This window comes from Serinus canaria, chromosome 1A (genome assembly GCF_022539315.1).
Source record: "Serinus canaria isolate serCan28SL12 chromosome 1A, serCan2020, whole genome shotgun sequence".
Lineage (NCBI taxonomy): Eukaryota > Metazoa > Chordata > Aves > Passeriformes > Fringillidae > Serinus > Serinus canaria.
This window is the reverse complement of record NC_066314.1, coordinates 3,967,252-3,980,217: the sequence shown is the minus strand read 5'-3', so window position 1 is coordinate 3,980,217 and position 12,966 is coordinate 3,967,252. Positions and strand designations below refer to the sequence as shown.

The window sequence follows — 12,966 nt, the reverse complement described above, 5'->3', positions numbered from 1 at the left end:
TTAGAACATTATTTAGAACACTTTATAGCATTATTTGAACAGCTCTGTTGCAAGACTTTTGATGAAAACTGCTTGTCTTCTTACATGAGCAGCCAGAGCTCTGCAGCCTGTGCTTCAACCCAGCTCTTAAAAGATTACACAGGATATTCCCTTAGCCCAGCTGCCAAGCACATGATTTTGTACAGAAACAAGTCTTTCAGTGTAACTATCCATGACAACAACTGGTGGGACTTCACTTGGCTCCCTGGAGCTCATCTGCAGAACAAGGACACCAGCCACGAGCAGGAATCATGGGTTGGAGTCCAGCAGCTTCTCTGGATCTGGGTTGGTGCTGCTGGAGAAGTTCACATCCAAGTGTGAGCACTGTGGGCTACTGGGTTTGAAGGACAGCCCTTGAAGAGATAAGTGCTCCCAGACTGCTGGAGATACCTCCTCAGTCAAGTTACACACAGTGCCTGGCACCTCAGAGCCTGCTGGAAGAGGACTCCAAGCTGGAGTTACCCCTGACTCTCAGAATTAGGTTTTTATACCCATCACATCTACCTGCCAACAGGCAAGTGGCTAAAAGCCCCACAGGTTATTATTATTTTTATTTTTTTAAAGATAAACTTCTGATCAACACAATTAACATTGCTGGCATACAGAAGCAGCTGAGCAGGAAAAGACAACACACTACTCATACAGCACTTCTCAAATGAATCTCTAATCCCCCAGTTTAAGCACAGGATCACGAAACACCAACATGGACTGACTTGACAGAATAACACAGAAATCCTCTGGCAGAACTGAAGGAGCTCAGCTGCCAGCCCAGCCCATTTTAGCCTTCCAAGAATGGAGAAGAAAATTAAAGCATCATCTTATTCCATTAGCTTTTGACTAGCAAGAGAATGCACCAGAAGCCAAACCATTATGAAAGTCATGTTTCCCAAAATGTAAGTAATAGCTAATGATTACAGAGTGATGTCAATAAGTGTGAGGATTAAAGGCCTTCAGTAATGGGAACCATGAATCAGGCAAAGCAAAAAGAAACCACAACAGCTACAGCTAGAAAAATAGTGCTTACCTTTGTCCAGCCAGGGATAAGCAGGACAAGGCTAATCACAGTCTTCTCAAAAACCATAATCAGCAAATAGAGGATACACTGGCCAATCCAGGCAGCAGCTTGTGGAGGGTCACCTGGAAAAACAGAATATTAAATCAGGGACAGAGGACAGGAGGAGACAGGCTTGCAGAAAAGTTGCCTCATGCTTGATACTGACCCTCCTCTCTACAAGGGCCAGTCAGTACCTGCACACTCTTCTATAAAATAAAGTAAATGCAAATAAGTCATTAAAAATATAATCTGCAATGTGCTCCCTGCCAAGCCTTACCCACAGAGCTACCAGAAAATTTCAAGTCACCATTTTTACTACAAGCAGCATAACTCCTGAGGCCTGAACAGAATTATTTCATTGTGCTGATGAAGTGAAGGGCTGGTTATGTGATACTGTCTGAGCAAGAGACAGGGGCTCCATCACCCTAGCTTTTAAAGCAATTCACTCAAAAAGAATCAATGCTAATTAAATATGAATGTTTCCAATGGGGTGCTCACCAAGAGATGAGGAAAAGCATATTTGTATTGTTAACAACAATAATGGCTCTGTATCTATTACATGTGCTTGCTTCAGCCCTCTGTGAGCACCCTGCCAGCTGGTTATCACCTCCCCTGGCTCACCAGAATATCTCAGGTCTGCAAAACTGAGCTACTCTATCTGGCTCAGGAAAGCTGCAGCATTTCCTCTTACCACTTAAAGACAAAGATAACCCCTGGCAACACTTGTTCCCAGCATAATCTGCCCAGAATTTGGAATTCCATCCATGCAAGGGAGACTGTGCAGTTGGCACAGACAGATGCCAACACTCAATGTGGTCAGATGGCAGCAGTCTGGGAGCCTTGCTTCACTTTTGACCACTTTTCCCCACTTTTCAGCATAATTCTGAGAGGGGGAAACAACACCAGCAGTCTGCAAAGGCACATTTATCCACACCAGTACAAACCTCTGGCCACAGAAACCAGCAGGTTTCCACATCCACATGCTGGGATTTGGTAAGAGCTGGTGTCCAACCAGCCCCAGCTCTGTGGGGATCAGCTTCCCAGCAAGTGCAAAATGGGATTTTAGGCACATTTGTCCTTATTCTGTCATTTGTTAGCAACATACCAAAACACCTGCCTCAAGGAAAAGTTACAGCTCAAAAGCAGAGGCATCCTGGTGGTGTCCAAGGCAGGATCCCCTCATGCCCCAAATCCTTAACTGCTCAAGCCATGAGAAGGAAGCAAAGAGGAGAGGGAAGGAGGGAAGTCAAGGGTGCAAGGGTGAGGAGAGCAAGCAGAGAGAGCCAAACCAGCAGGAACTGCATGGAGGGAAGGCAGGAACAGGGAGCCAGGAAGGTTATGTGGAAGCACACCCAGCTGAGCCTGTGGAGATTTTGGAGAGAGGAATCTCTGCTCTCTGGCAGGCAGCAGCTTAATGGGTGGTCTGTGAGGAGATGGGAGCAGTGTTAGAGGCAGCTGGCAGCACAGGCTGGTGTCAGAGAGGCTTTGATCCTCCTAAAAGCCTCTCCCAATAAATTAGGATGCCTGGCTGTCCTTGGCACACACCTTGGGTCTAGCGAACATTTTTGCCCCATACCCCAGAACAAACCAATTCTCCCAGAAACCCCCACATTTATCAGCACCCATCAGAGCTCTGAGTACAAACAAAACAGGAAAACAAACCCATCTGTTGTATCCTTCCTGCATGTGAACTCTTTCCCTTCTGCTGTGTGTTGTCAGCTGTGCTCTGTCCCCCGTGGAGGGACAGGACTGAAGCCACGGCACCCTTGGTGAATTGGCTCTCTGTGACAGCACTTCCCTCTGTCATCTCAGCTCGCCCAAAAAGCAGCAGCAGGACTGAGATCTCTCCCAAACACCTGCCCCCTTGCAGGGGCAGGTCACTACCACTCCCCACCACAACCATGGCTCTGTGCTCTGCACTCTGTGCACAGCCTGGGGCAGGTTTTGGCTCACCAGGTCAAAGAAGAGAAAGGAAAAATTAATATTTTCTTTCACCCCAAAGGATGCACCCACTGAATGATGGCTGCTCTCCTCCAGCAGCATTTCTAGTGCTCCCCACCAGCAGCAAAACTTCCTTGGAGCAGCCCAAGAACCACTGGAGCCCATGGCAACCTCACACAGACCCTAGGACAGACAACCTGCTTCCTAACCCCCCTAATACTTGAAAGTATTACCCATTGATCTGGGTACTCAGGACTTTCACACCCAGCAGGGAGATCTGAGGCTGTTTCCACTGTTATTTTTTATTGCATCCTGACCTCCCAAGGACAGGAGGCTGCTCTGTACCAAAATAATTCAAGACAGAGGTGAAAACAAGACAGCAGCATGGCCTTAAGGGCTGCAAAGGTGACTTAGAGACAGCAGCTCATTTCCACTTCACCAAGGAATGCAGCTGTCTGCTTCTCACCTCAGCAGGTGTGGAGTCATCCAAGGACCACTGATCCATCCCAGTGTCCATCATCCACTAATCCACCACCTAACACCTCCAATTCACCTAACTCTGACCAAGAACAGGAACATCCCAACCAACATTTTCTGGCACCTCATCAGGGAAGCCCTTGGTGTGACAAGCCCATATGACAGACTTGCCCCATCTCCTTCCACAGTAGGAAAGGCTGGAAGACTGGAGCTGAGCTCATGTAAGTGCTGCTTTCCTACAGAAAGCTGGTCAGAGGCATCCTCAGATTCAGTCTGATGCCTCTGGTGGATCAAGAGCTGCCCAGAGGTGCCCTGGTCTGTGGGTGGGAAAGGATTCTTCTTACAGGAAGTGTTTCTATGCACAAATCTCAAGGAGAGCCCACAAGACTTTCAGCCACACTGTGCTGCCAGCCAGCAAAAAAATGAATCTGCTACTTGGAGACTAAAAAAAAATAGAATAAAATAGATGTCCTCCTCTTTCCTACAAGGAAAGGAAAACAGCAGGGTTGAGAATTGGCCTGAATGACCTTTGCAGCCTCCACATCCCACCTGCTGGGTGATTGTACGTATCACACTCCCTCTGAACCCTTCCAGGTTCTTGTCCCTGGTTCTAGCTGGGAGGTAACCCAGGACATTTCAGCTCTACCTCACTGAGCCTACCACAAACCTCCAGCTTAGAGAACAGCCTCTGCTAAAACCTTCCAGCAGCCATCTCCCATCCTCATAGAAATCTGTATCCTCCTGGGATGCACCCACTGAATGATGCCTGCTCTCCTCCAGCAGCATTCCTAGTGCTCCCCACCACCAGCAAAACTTCTTGGAGCAGCCCAAGAACCCCTGGAGCCTGTGGCAACCTCACAGAAATGTGTCTCATACTCCACTGGTGCTGGGGAGCAGAGCAGCAGTGCCTGAGGTGTTGGAGCTGTTAGCACCCAACAGGATTAGTTTTAATCCAGGCTGCCTAATGCACCAAGCTGTCAGCACAGCCCACATGTTACTGCCAGACAGCTTTATTTACACTCTTCTGGGGACTGCACAGAGCAGGTAGGAAAAAAGCTCACTCACAGCCAAAGTGGAGGGTTCAGGGGGTTTGAGGAGAGGCAAGCATTTGAAAGCAGTGGAAGTTGTACTGGGTGACAGGGTGGGGGTAGAAAAAGTCAATAAAAACTTCTCAGGAGACACACAAATGGTACCTCCAAAAGCAAGGGATCCAATTATCAGTGCCAAGTACAGAGGGTAGGAAATAGCAGTAAATTCTGAATTATGTGAAATGCTCAGATGGAGGGCAAACCCAGCTTTTTAAAGATGGGAATGTGATGCTTCAGCAGCCAGATGGGTCCAGTGGACACCCCAGACCCTCTCTGGCATTTTCTGCACCTGAACTAAAATGATTGAACCATAGAATGGTGTGGGTTGGAAGGGACCCCATGAGCAGGGACACCTCCCAGCAGACCAGGCTGTTTAAAACCCATCCAACCTGGCCTTGAACACTTCCAGGGATGGGGCATTCCCAGCTCCCCTGGACACCCTGTCACATTGCTGAAGCAGAGAAAAGGGAGTGCACATTTGGAATCTGTCCCTGCTCTGGATCTCTGCTCCCTGTGGATATTCAAACTGCAGGGAACAGTGTGGCTGTCATCCACATCCAGAGGGTGCACCCCTGCTCAGAGCAAGGCACCCAACCACACACTCAATCCCTGAGCAGAACCCTCAGCCCTCTCCTCACTTTCCCCCTGGCCCAGCAGGCTGAGGACAGGACAGCCCCTCAGGTTAGAGCTATTTCCAGCAGTATTTCCTCAAGCATTAGCAGCCAGCTCCCTTGGCTGCTCCAGGACGTGGGAATATTTGTTATGGAAATTTTGTACAACATCACCACGGGGCCAGAAGCAGCCTACACAGGTCCTCAGTTAAACTCAGCAGCTGGCACAGAGCACATTCTCCTAGAACTAAATTTGACCAGCAGAGTTCAACAGGCCACTAAAGAGACTTTGAAGGCCTCCAAGCAAGATGCCTTTCCATTTCCAGACACTGAAGAAGCACAAAGCATCAGGCTTAGATAGCCAGTGACCACAGCCACAAGTCAACATCCAGATGGGCATCCAGAGGGACATTTTCCACTGAGAACACTTTTCCACCCTCTCATTTCTTAATGCTTCTCTAGAAAAATTGACTTGCAGGAAATCTCTCTCTCAATGCAAATTCATTGCATTTGCTTCCTTAAAACAAATACTGGGGTATTTCCAAAGTAATGCTGGAGAATTACTGAACACAATTAAAATGTCAGGGCACTGCAGCCATACAAAGGTGTTCTCTAGGGAGCTGCTCATTGCCATGGGGAGGGAGAAGAGAGCTGGACCAGTTTGGAGATGAGGCACAAAGCTCAGTCAGGCTTGATCTGCACACCCTGACTGGAGCCAGCACATCCCCTGTTCAGTCTGTCCCAGCCCAACAGCACCCCCAAGAACTTTGGCCTCCATCTCCCACATCTTTTGAAGGTTTAACTCTGCTTTGTTCTCCTCCTTGTGATGGTTCCCTACAGGGACAGCTCCTGTAACCATGACCTGCCACAGCAATGGTGCATTTGTGGAATTTCACAGAAGCATCACAGAATGGTTTGGGTTGGAATGGACATTAAAAATATCACCTAGTTCTAAACCCCCTGCCATGGGAGTTTCTCAGGGTCCCATCCAACCTGGCCTTCAACACCTCCAGGGGTAGGAGCTTGTTAGCTCTGAGTAGGTGTAAGGCAACCCTCACTCCCCAAAGCCCAGCTGTGCCAAGAGCACACTTGCCAATCTTTGATTTCAGGAGCCAGGCATCCTGAGAAGAGACAGCACTTTCCAAGATGCAGTTTCCTGTGCTTAGAGGCAGTTCAGAGAATAACCAAGAGCTCTTGGGCAAAAGATGGAAGAACACAAGCAAACAGGAGCCTTTGATTCCTCACTAGCTGTGAAACAGGTCATGCCTGGCTGCAGCACTGTTTGGCCATGAGCTCAGGCACAAGAGAGGCTGATCTCAGAATGCCTGTTCCTGGGTTTTTGGAAATATGGAAATAACTGATTTTTCTAAACAATTCTGGACAGCTGGATGCTTAAAATAGCAGCATAGATTTAAGTGCTTTCCCTCCCCTTTACTTTACTTCCCCATTAATGCAGCTCTTGCAGCTGCACAGGGGGAGCCAGCCAGGGCTGTGGAGGCAGGAGAAGCAACCACAGAGCAGGAGGAACTGCTGCAGCCCACACCAAAGGACAACTGCAGGGCTTTGCATCAGCTGCAGGGCTGCTGGAAGGACACAGCTGTGACAGATTTATTTTTTCCCCCTCCAGGTTGATGCAGTGAGGTGGGTACTGGCTCTACTGGACAAAACCACAACCTTTCTGTTCTGATGCTGCAGCAATGGCACTGACTGCTGTTTGCAACACAGATTTTGTGCTCCCCTGGTTTTCTCCTCTGCAGGAGTTATGTTGCTTCCCTCAATTCTCCTGAGGAGCAGAAGTCTGGTACAGCAATTAGCCCAGAAATGAATCATGTTCCTGGAGCCTGCATCAAACTGTACAAAGTTTACAAGTGTCTTCCCAACTGTTTTGGAAGTTACTTAACACCAGAGATGAGGGCAGGAGTGTTTTCCTTCCCCAGCCCTGCCCCAGGATTGCCTTGGACATGTCACTTGGCTCCCACCTGTATTTTCCACTGGGGTCACTCTGGCCAGAGACCTGCACCAAAAACTGTACTTGATGGACGAGATATTTAACCCCCAATCCAAGAACCGAATTCAAGCAACAGCACAAACTTGTTTTTCATTCATGAAAGCAAGATTTTCTCAAAGGAGTGAGCTGTTTCTGTGGTCTAAGCCAGCCCTAATGAGGGGCCAGCCACAGCTCAGCAGAAGTTCATCCCTGCCCTGCCAACAGACTTTTCATGTTTTTTGCTTCTGCTCAACTGCAGACGTGGCACATGAAGCTGAAGCTGTGTCCTGAGGTGGTTGGGCTTCAAGTTCCTGTTGCTCCAAAGGGGAAAAACTCCAGGTCCTGAACTAAGAAGATCTGCATTCTTCTGCTGTCTCATCTAAGTTTAGGGATCTATTATAAAGGAGGAGCTATTGGGGAAAATACAAAAGGCATTGCCCCCACCCAGTGCCTGTGTCAGGATGCTGAATCTGCTCTGGGGATCAGCCTTGAAAGCCCCTCTCAGGCTTGAGGAGAGCCAGCCCTGCCCACATCATCTCATTCCCAGTCTGTGGCTGTTTTTGCTGCCTCACAAACCCAGCCAGGCCATTCACCCTCTGCCATGACCCATCTGCAGAGCCTGAGGAAATTCACAGGGCACTGAGGTCTCCAAACTGATTCCACTTGGCTCCAAGTTTCACCAGCTCAGATGCCAGACCAGCCACTAAAAACACAAAGAAACCAGACTAACCTCAGAAAAGGCTTCATGATTACCATCTTAATGGTAAGACTGCAATTTTAATGAATAAGATGTATTTTCTGAAATAGTACTGAATTCATCTGTACATTAGATAGAATGTAAAATAAGCAAAGCATTAATTTTTCCCTTTCCTGCAGCTTCTCCAGCAAGCTGGCTCTGCTCTTTTGGAAGGGAACTGCTACCCTCTAGTGGGGCTGGCTGAGAGCAGCTTTTTGGGAATGTTTTCTCCATCTCAAGGCAGGAATTTAAAGAGAAAGAGGCAACACTTGAGAACTCAACTTCTGGGGTCACACTGTGCCTGGCTGATCCCCCACCACAGCTCAAGGCCAATGCAGGAAAACTCCATATTCTGAATGGAGGTGATAGTGAAAAACCCACAGAAGAACCCCAAGAAAAGAACCTTACACACCTTAATGTACCACACAGATATCCTGGGGTATAATTCTACATGCAAGGAAATGTTCAGCTTTTCCTCACCACCCTGCTGCACTCCAGTGCTTCCAGCATTTAACTCACCCAGAGGAAGGGAGAACAGCTGCTCCCATTTCAGCCCCACACTGCAGCTCCTGCCATTTTTGTCCCCACTCCCAGGTGGGAGCACACCAACCCCCTCTGGGCAGAGCAGGTGGCACCTACCATACTCCCCAAAGACCAGGTATGTGTATTTCTTGTGCTGAACAATCCAGGAGACAACTTTCACACCCAGCCAGATCAGCAGCATCCCCAGCGTGGCATCCAGGATGAAATTAATAAGGTAGCTAAGAGCAGAGGAAAATGCAGGTTTCAGCTTCTGTGTTCTGAAGTATTGCTCAAAATCTTTAATTTCATAATGGAAATTAATTTTAAAAAACCCAAGATTTTAAATAAACCTGCTTAAAAATCCAAACTGGCTTCCTTTCTCTTTGATTGCATTTTCCTAAGCCTTACCAGCAATTTCTTAGTTTAAAAGCTTGTTCAGGAGAGAAGGGACAGGCTCCACCAACTCTCTGGCACTGCTCATTTATTCACATAGCAATAAATACTTCTTAAAAGTTACCCCACAAAAAGGAGACTTTTTACTTTTTTTTTTTCTAATTAAAAAAATGAAATTTCAAGTTTCAGAAGAAACAGAACCAAACTGTTCCTAGAATTTCACACAAGAAAATGGCAGCTTTTTGGGCACCACAGCTGCTCTACAAACTGGCAGCAGAAGAGGCACAAAGTCCATTTTTCTGAGCAGCTGCAAGAGGCTCCCAAAAACTGAGACCAACTGAGAGGCAGGTTTTGGGAGAGGTGATGGGCTCTGGCTCAGCAGCAAGAATCCTGAGGTCCCAAAAACCTCAAGTTCAGGTCCCACTGCAGATCCAGGAGCTGAACCCATCCCTGCCAGGAGATTTTGGCTCAATGGATTTGAGTTCTGCAGCTCTGGATGGTGAAGTGTCCCTGGGCAGAGTGCCAGGGGCAGGAGACCTGCAGGGACCTTCTGGGGATTGCAAGGTCCAAGATCTAATCCAGGGCTTGGTGTCTTAATGAACTCCAAAAAGAAAAAAAAAAACAAAACACATAGACTAATGTGTTTTTTATGCAGTTTTCCATTACTGCAATATTTTCTGCCAAATTTCTCCAGGATGAAGAAAATGCCAAGCACAAAGCTACAGCAGTGAACATTTCCTTTTCCAGAACTCTGCCTCTGAACCAAGAAACTGAAAACAACAATCTGCTTTTGATATCCACTTTGAAAGCCTAACATTAAGTTTTTCTACATCCAGAAACTCAGACTGGCTTTTTACAGTTTCCAGCTGCTGAAAATCAGAGCATTCCATACAAACATGGAGCTCTGGTGGTTTATTCTGGGCAGGACACAGAGTGTGAGCCTCAAAGCCCAGGGACAGAGCTGGAGGGTTTTAAGCTGCCTGCTTCAGGATGACAAGTCAGGCAGTGCAGGGAAACATAAAACACACATGAAAAATAAACAACACACCCAAAGGGCACAGCACAAGCATGAAAGGGTTTATTTTTAAACACTGTCTGTTTAAAAAAAAACAACAATACGTCATTTGAGAGGTTATGTGCAGCCCCAGCCAAACTTTTGTCTGCTTAAAGAAACGTATCAAGGTGCAGAACTTTGATATAAAAAAAGGAGACTGGCCAGAAGGTTTTAAGGAGAATTTTGAAGTCTAAAGGAGTTTCTCAAAATGAGATGAGGTTAATGCTGAAACTAAATTTTTATCTGCATAGTGTCTGAAGTAAAGGCGTCACTTCTACGTTTAGTCTGAAGTTTGGTTCAGAAATTCCCCAAACAGGACCAGCAAAGAAGACAACAGAGACCACAAAAACAAGCTCAGCAGGGTTTATCCCCATGCAGTGCTTCAGATGGATCCATTCCCACTGCTCATGACCCTTCCCAACACAATTCTCCCTTTGACAGAGGTAGGGCATGAAGGCAAGTGCCTTGTGTACTTACAGAGAACAAGGGTCCTCCTCAGTGAGATCAGACAGAAAAACATTGGCAAAGTGGATGAAGAGGGCACCTATGGCTTGCTTGGAGGTATCATAAAACCTGAAGGAAAAACCAAGATTTTCTAAAGGAGTTAAGCAGGGAATTTGATTTCTAGGGAACACATCTCTCTTTATGGAGATTTCCTTGGGAGGCAGCAGCACATTTAATTTAACAATTAAATGTCATATAGGATACACAGGGGGCCAAGAAGATTGTTAGTATAAGAGAAAAAAAATGTTACAAACACAGTTTTTTCAAGTTTCAAATGAAAAAAAAAATCTCACCATATCCTCCAGGGACGCCTCTCTGCCTTTGGCTCCTTAAATCGTTTCACTGCAAAGAGAATCAGAGAGGTTCCATTACCCAGATGAACCCTCCAGGTGTGCAGCCTGCACCTACCTGCACTGCAAAAGCAGTCCAAAAATCCTGCAGGGCTGTGGCATTTTCTGGGGTTCTTTGTGGCAGGAAAGAATGAATGTGACTCCATGTTCTTAGAAGGCATATATATTATATTATATTATATTATATTATATTATATTATATTATATATATTATATATTATATTATATTATATTATATATATTATATTATATTATATTATATTATATATATTATATTATATTATATTATATTATATGTCACATTACATTACATGTCACATTACATGTCATATTATATTATATCTATATTAAAGAAAAGGGAAAGGATACTTACAGAAGGCTAAAAGACAATAATGAATCTCATTTCTCTCTCCAGAGTCCTGACACAGCTTGGCCCTGATTGGTCATTAAGTCAAAACAATTCACATTAAACCCACGAACAATCACCTGTTGGATAAACAATCTCCAGCCACATTCCAAAGCAGCAAAACACAGGAGAAGCAAATGAGATAATACTGTTTTCCTTTCTCTGAGGCTTCTCAGCTTCCCAGGAGAAGAGTCCTGGGCAAAGAGGATTTTTCAGAAAATATGACAGTGACACAGGTCCCTCAGAATTTGCAAGTTTAAAGGTGAGCAAAGCCAAAGGACCTCCCCAGGGCAGTGGTGGCATCACTGTCCTGGAAGTGTCCAGAAGACACAGGTGATGTGTTTAGGGACACAGGTTAGGGGTGGGCTTGGCAGTGCTGGGTTAATGGTTGCACCTGATGATCCTGGATGGCTTTTCCAGTCACAATGATTCCATTTTTCTGTTCTCTGGCCTGGAGCAAAGCAACCAGAGGTGTCACTGTCATATTTTCTGGAAAATTCCCTTCACCAGGATTTCTTCTCCTGGGAAGCTGAGAAGCCTCAGAGCAAAATGAAAACAATATTATCTCATTTGCTTCTCCTGTGTTTGCTGCTTTGGAATGTGGATGGAAATTGTTTATCCAACAGGTGGTTGTTTGATTGGTTTCATGTGAATTGTTGACTTAATGACCAATCACAGCCAGCTGTGTCAGGACTCTGGAAAGAGTCAGGAGTTTTCATTATTATCTTTTTAGCCTTCTGTCTGTATCCTTTCTGTTTTCTTCAGTTTAGTATTCTTTAATATAATATAGTATAATAAAATAATAAATTAGCCTTCTGAGATCATGGAGTCAGATTCATCATTCCTTCCTGCCACAAGGATCCCCACAAATACAATATCCCCAAAGGGCAGCCTGGGCTCCTTCCTCTGGGAAATGCCTTCCTGATCCAACATGGGAGGATGCAGGGACTTCCCTGACAGGTGCAATGCTTTTGACGTTTCAAAAGTGCAGCTTTGTACTGCTTTTACTGGCAAGGTGACAGGGCAACAGGAGAAAAGACAAGGGTAAAAGGACAATGAGGAACTTTTTACAGCTAAAAGAAGAGATGTTTAGGTGAGAGATTAGGGAGAAATTCTTTACTGTGAGGATGGGGAGGCACTGGAAAAAGTTGCCCAGAGAAGCTGTGGCTGCCCCACCCCTGGAAGTGTCCAAGATGGTCTGTAAGGTCCCTTCCAAGCCAAACCATTCTCCAGCCCTGTGATCTCCCCTAATCCCAGGATTTAGTCAGGCACCTGTAGGGATTTGGTGCCAGTCTCAAATCCACAGAAAAGCAGCACTGCTACCACCTGATCCATTACTGCCACTAAGGAGTAACAAGGCACCAGTCAAGCCACACCAGACCCTGCTGCAGCAGCTTGTCCTACCCCAGTCCAGAAAAACCACCAGTTTCCCTCATCCAGCTGAATCCCACCATGAGACATTCCTGCAGCAATGACTTCCATCAGCTCAGACAAGACCTATCATCACTGATGTCCTTCAAAAGCCAATTTTCATTCCACTTACCCACAAGCATCAGAGCCATGGACCAACCAAGGGGCCAGAAGTGTTTAAAGCAACCCTCAGCTGATGGGGGCAAAGAGCACAATGCTGCAGAGAAGCTGTTGGAGGGGTCTTCAGGCCACCAGGCCAGCCAGCTGACCACTAGCCCAACCACAGGAGCACCAGGGGTGACTTTCATTATTTTCTTAATGAGAAGTGACATGTTATGTATCCACAGCCACTCAGGCTAGAAATACAGTAATTCAGTGTGATAAGATGACAAGT

The 12,966-nt window shown here is 46.3% G+C and overlaps 1 protein-coding gene across 1 annotated transcript in view; it reads right to left on the bottom strand.

Annotated features, from left to right (window-relative positions):
• The window catches only part of LOC103813583 (store-operated calcium entry regulator STIMATE-like), a 32,169-nt gene that overhangs the window by 8,070 nt on the left and 11,133 nt on the right, over window positions 1-12,966 (bottom strand). Inside the window, exons 2-5 of the mRNA XM_009086913.4 lie at window positions 10,700-10,748; window positions 10,380-10,475; window positions 8,573-8,694; window positions 1,064-1,176 (exon numbers count right to left, since the gene is read on the bottom strand). Coding sequence (XP_009085161.3) covers window positions 1,064-1,176; window positions 8,573-8,694; window positions 10,380-10,475; window positions 10,700-10,748 — 380 coding nt within the window. The remainder of the gene's footprint in view (window positions 1-1,063; window positions 1,177-8,572; window positions 8,695-10,379; window positions 10,476-10,699; window positions 10,749-12,966) is intronic.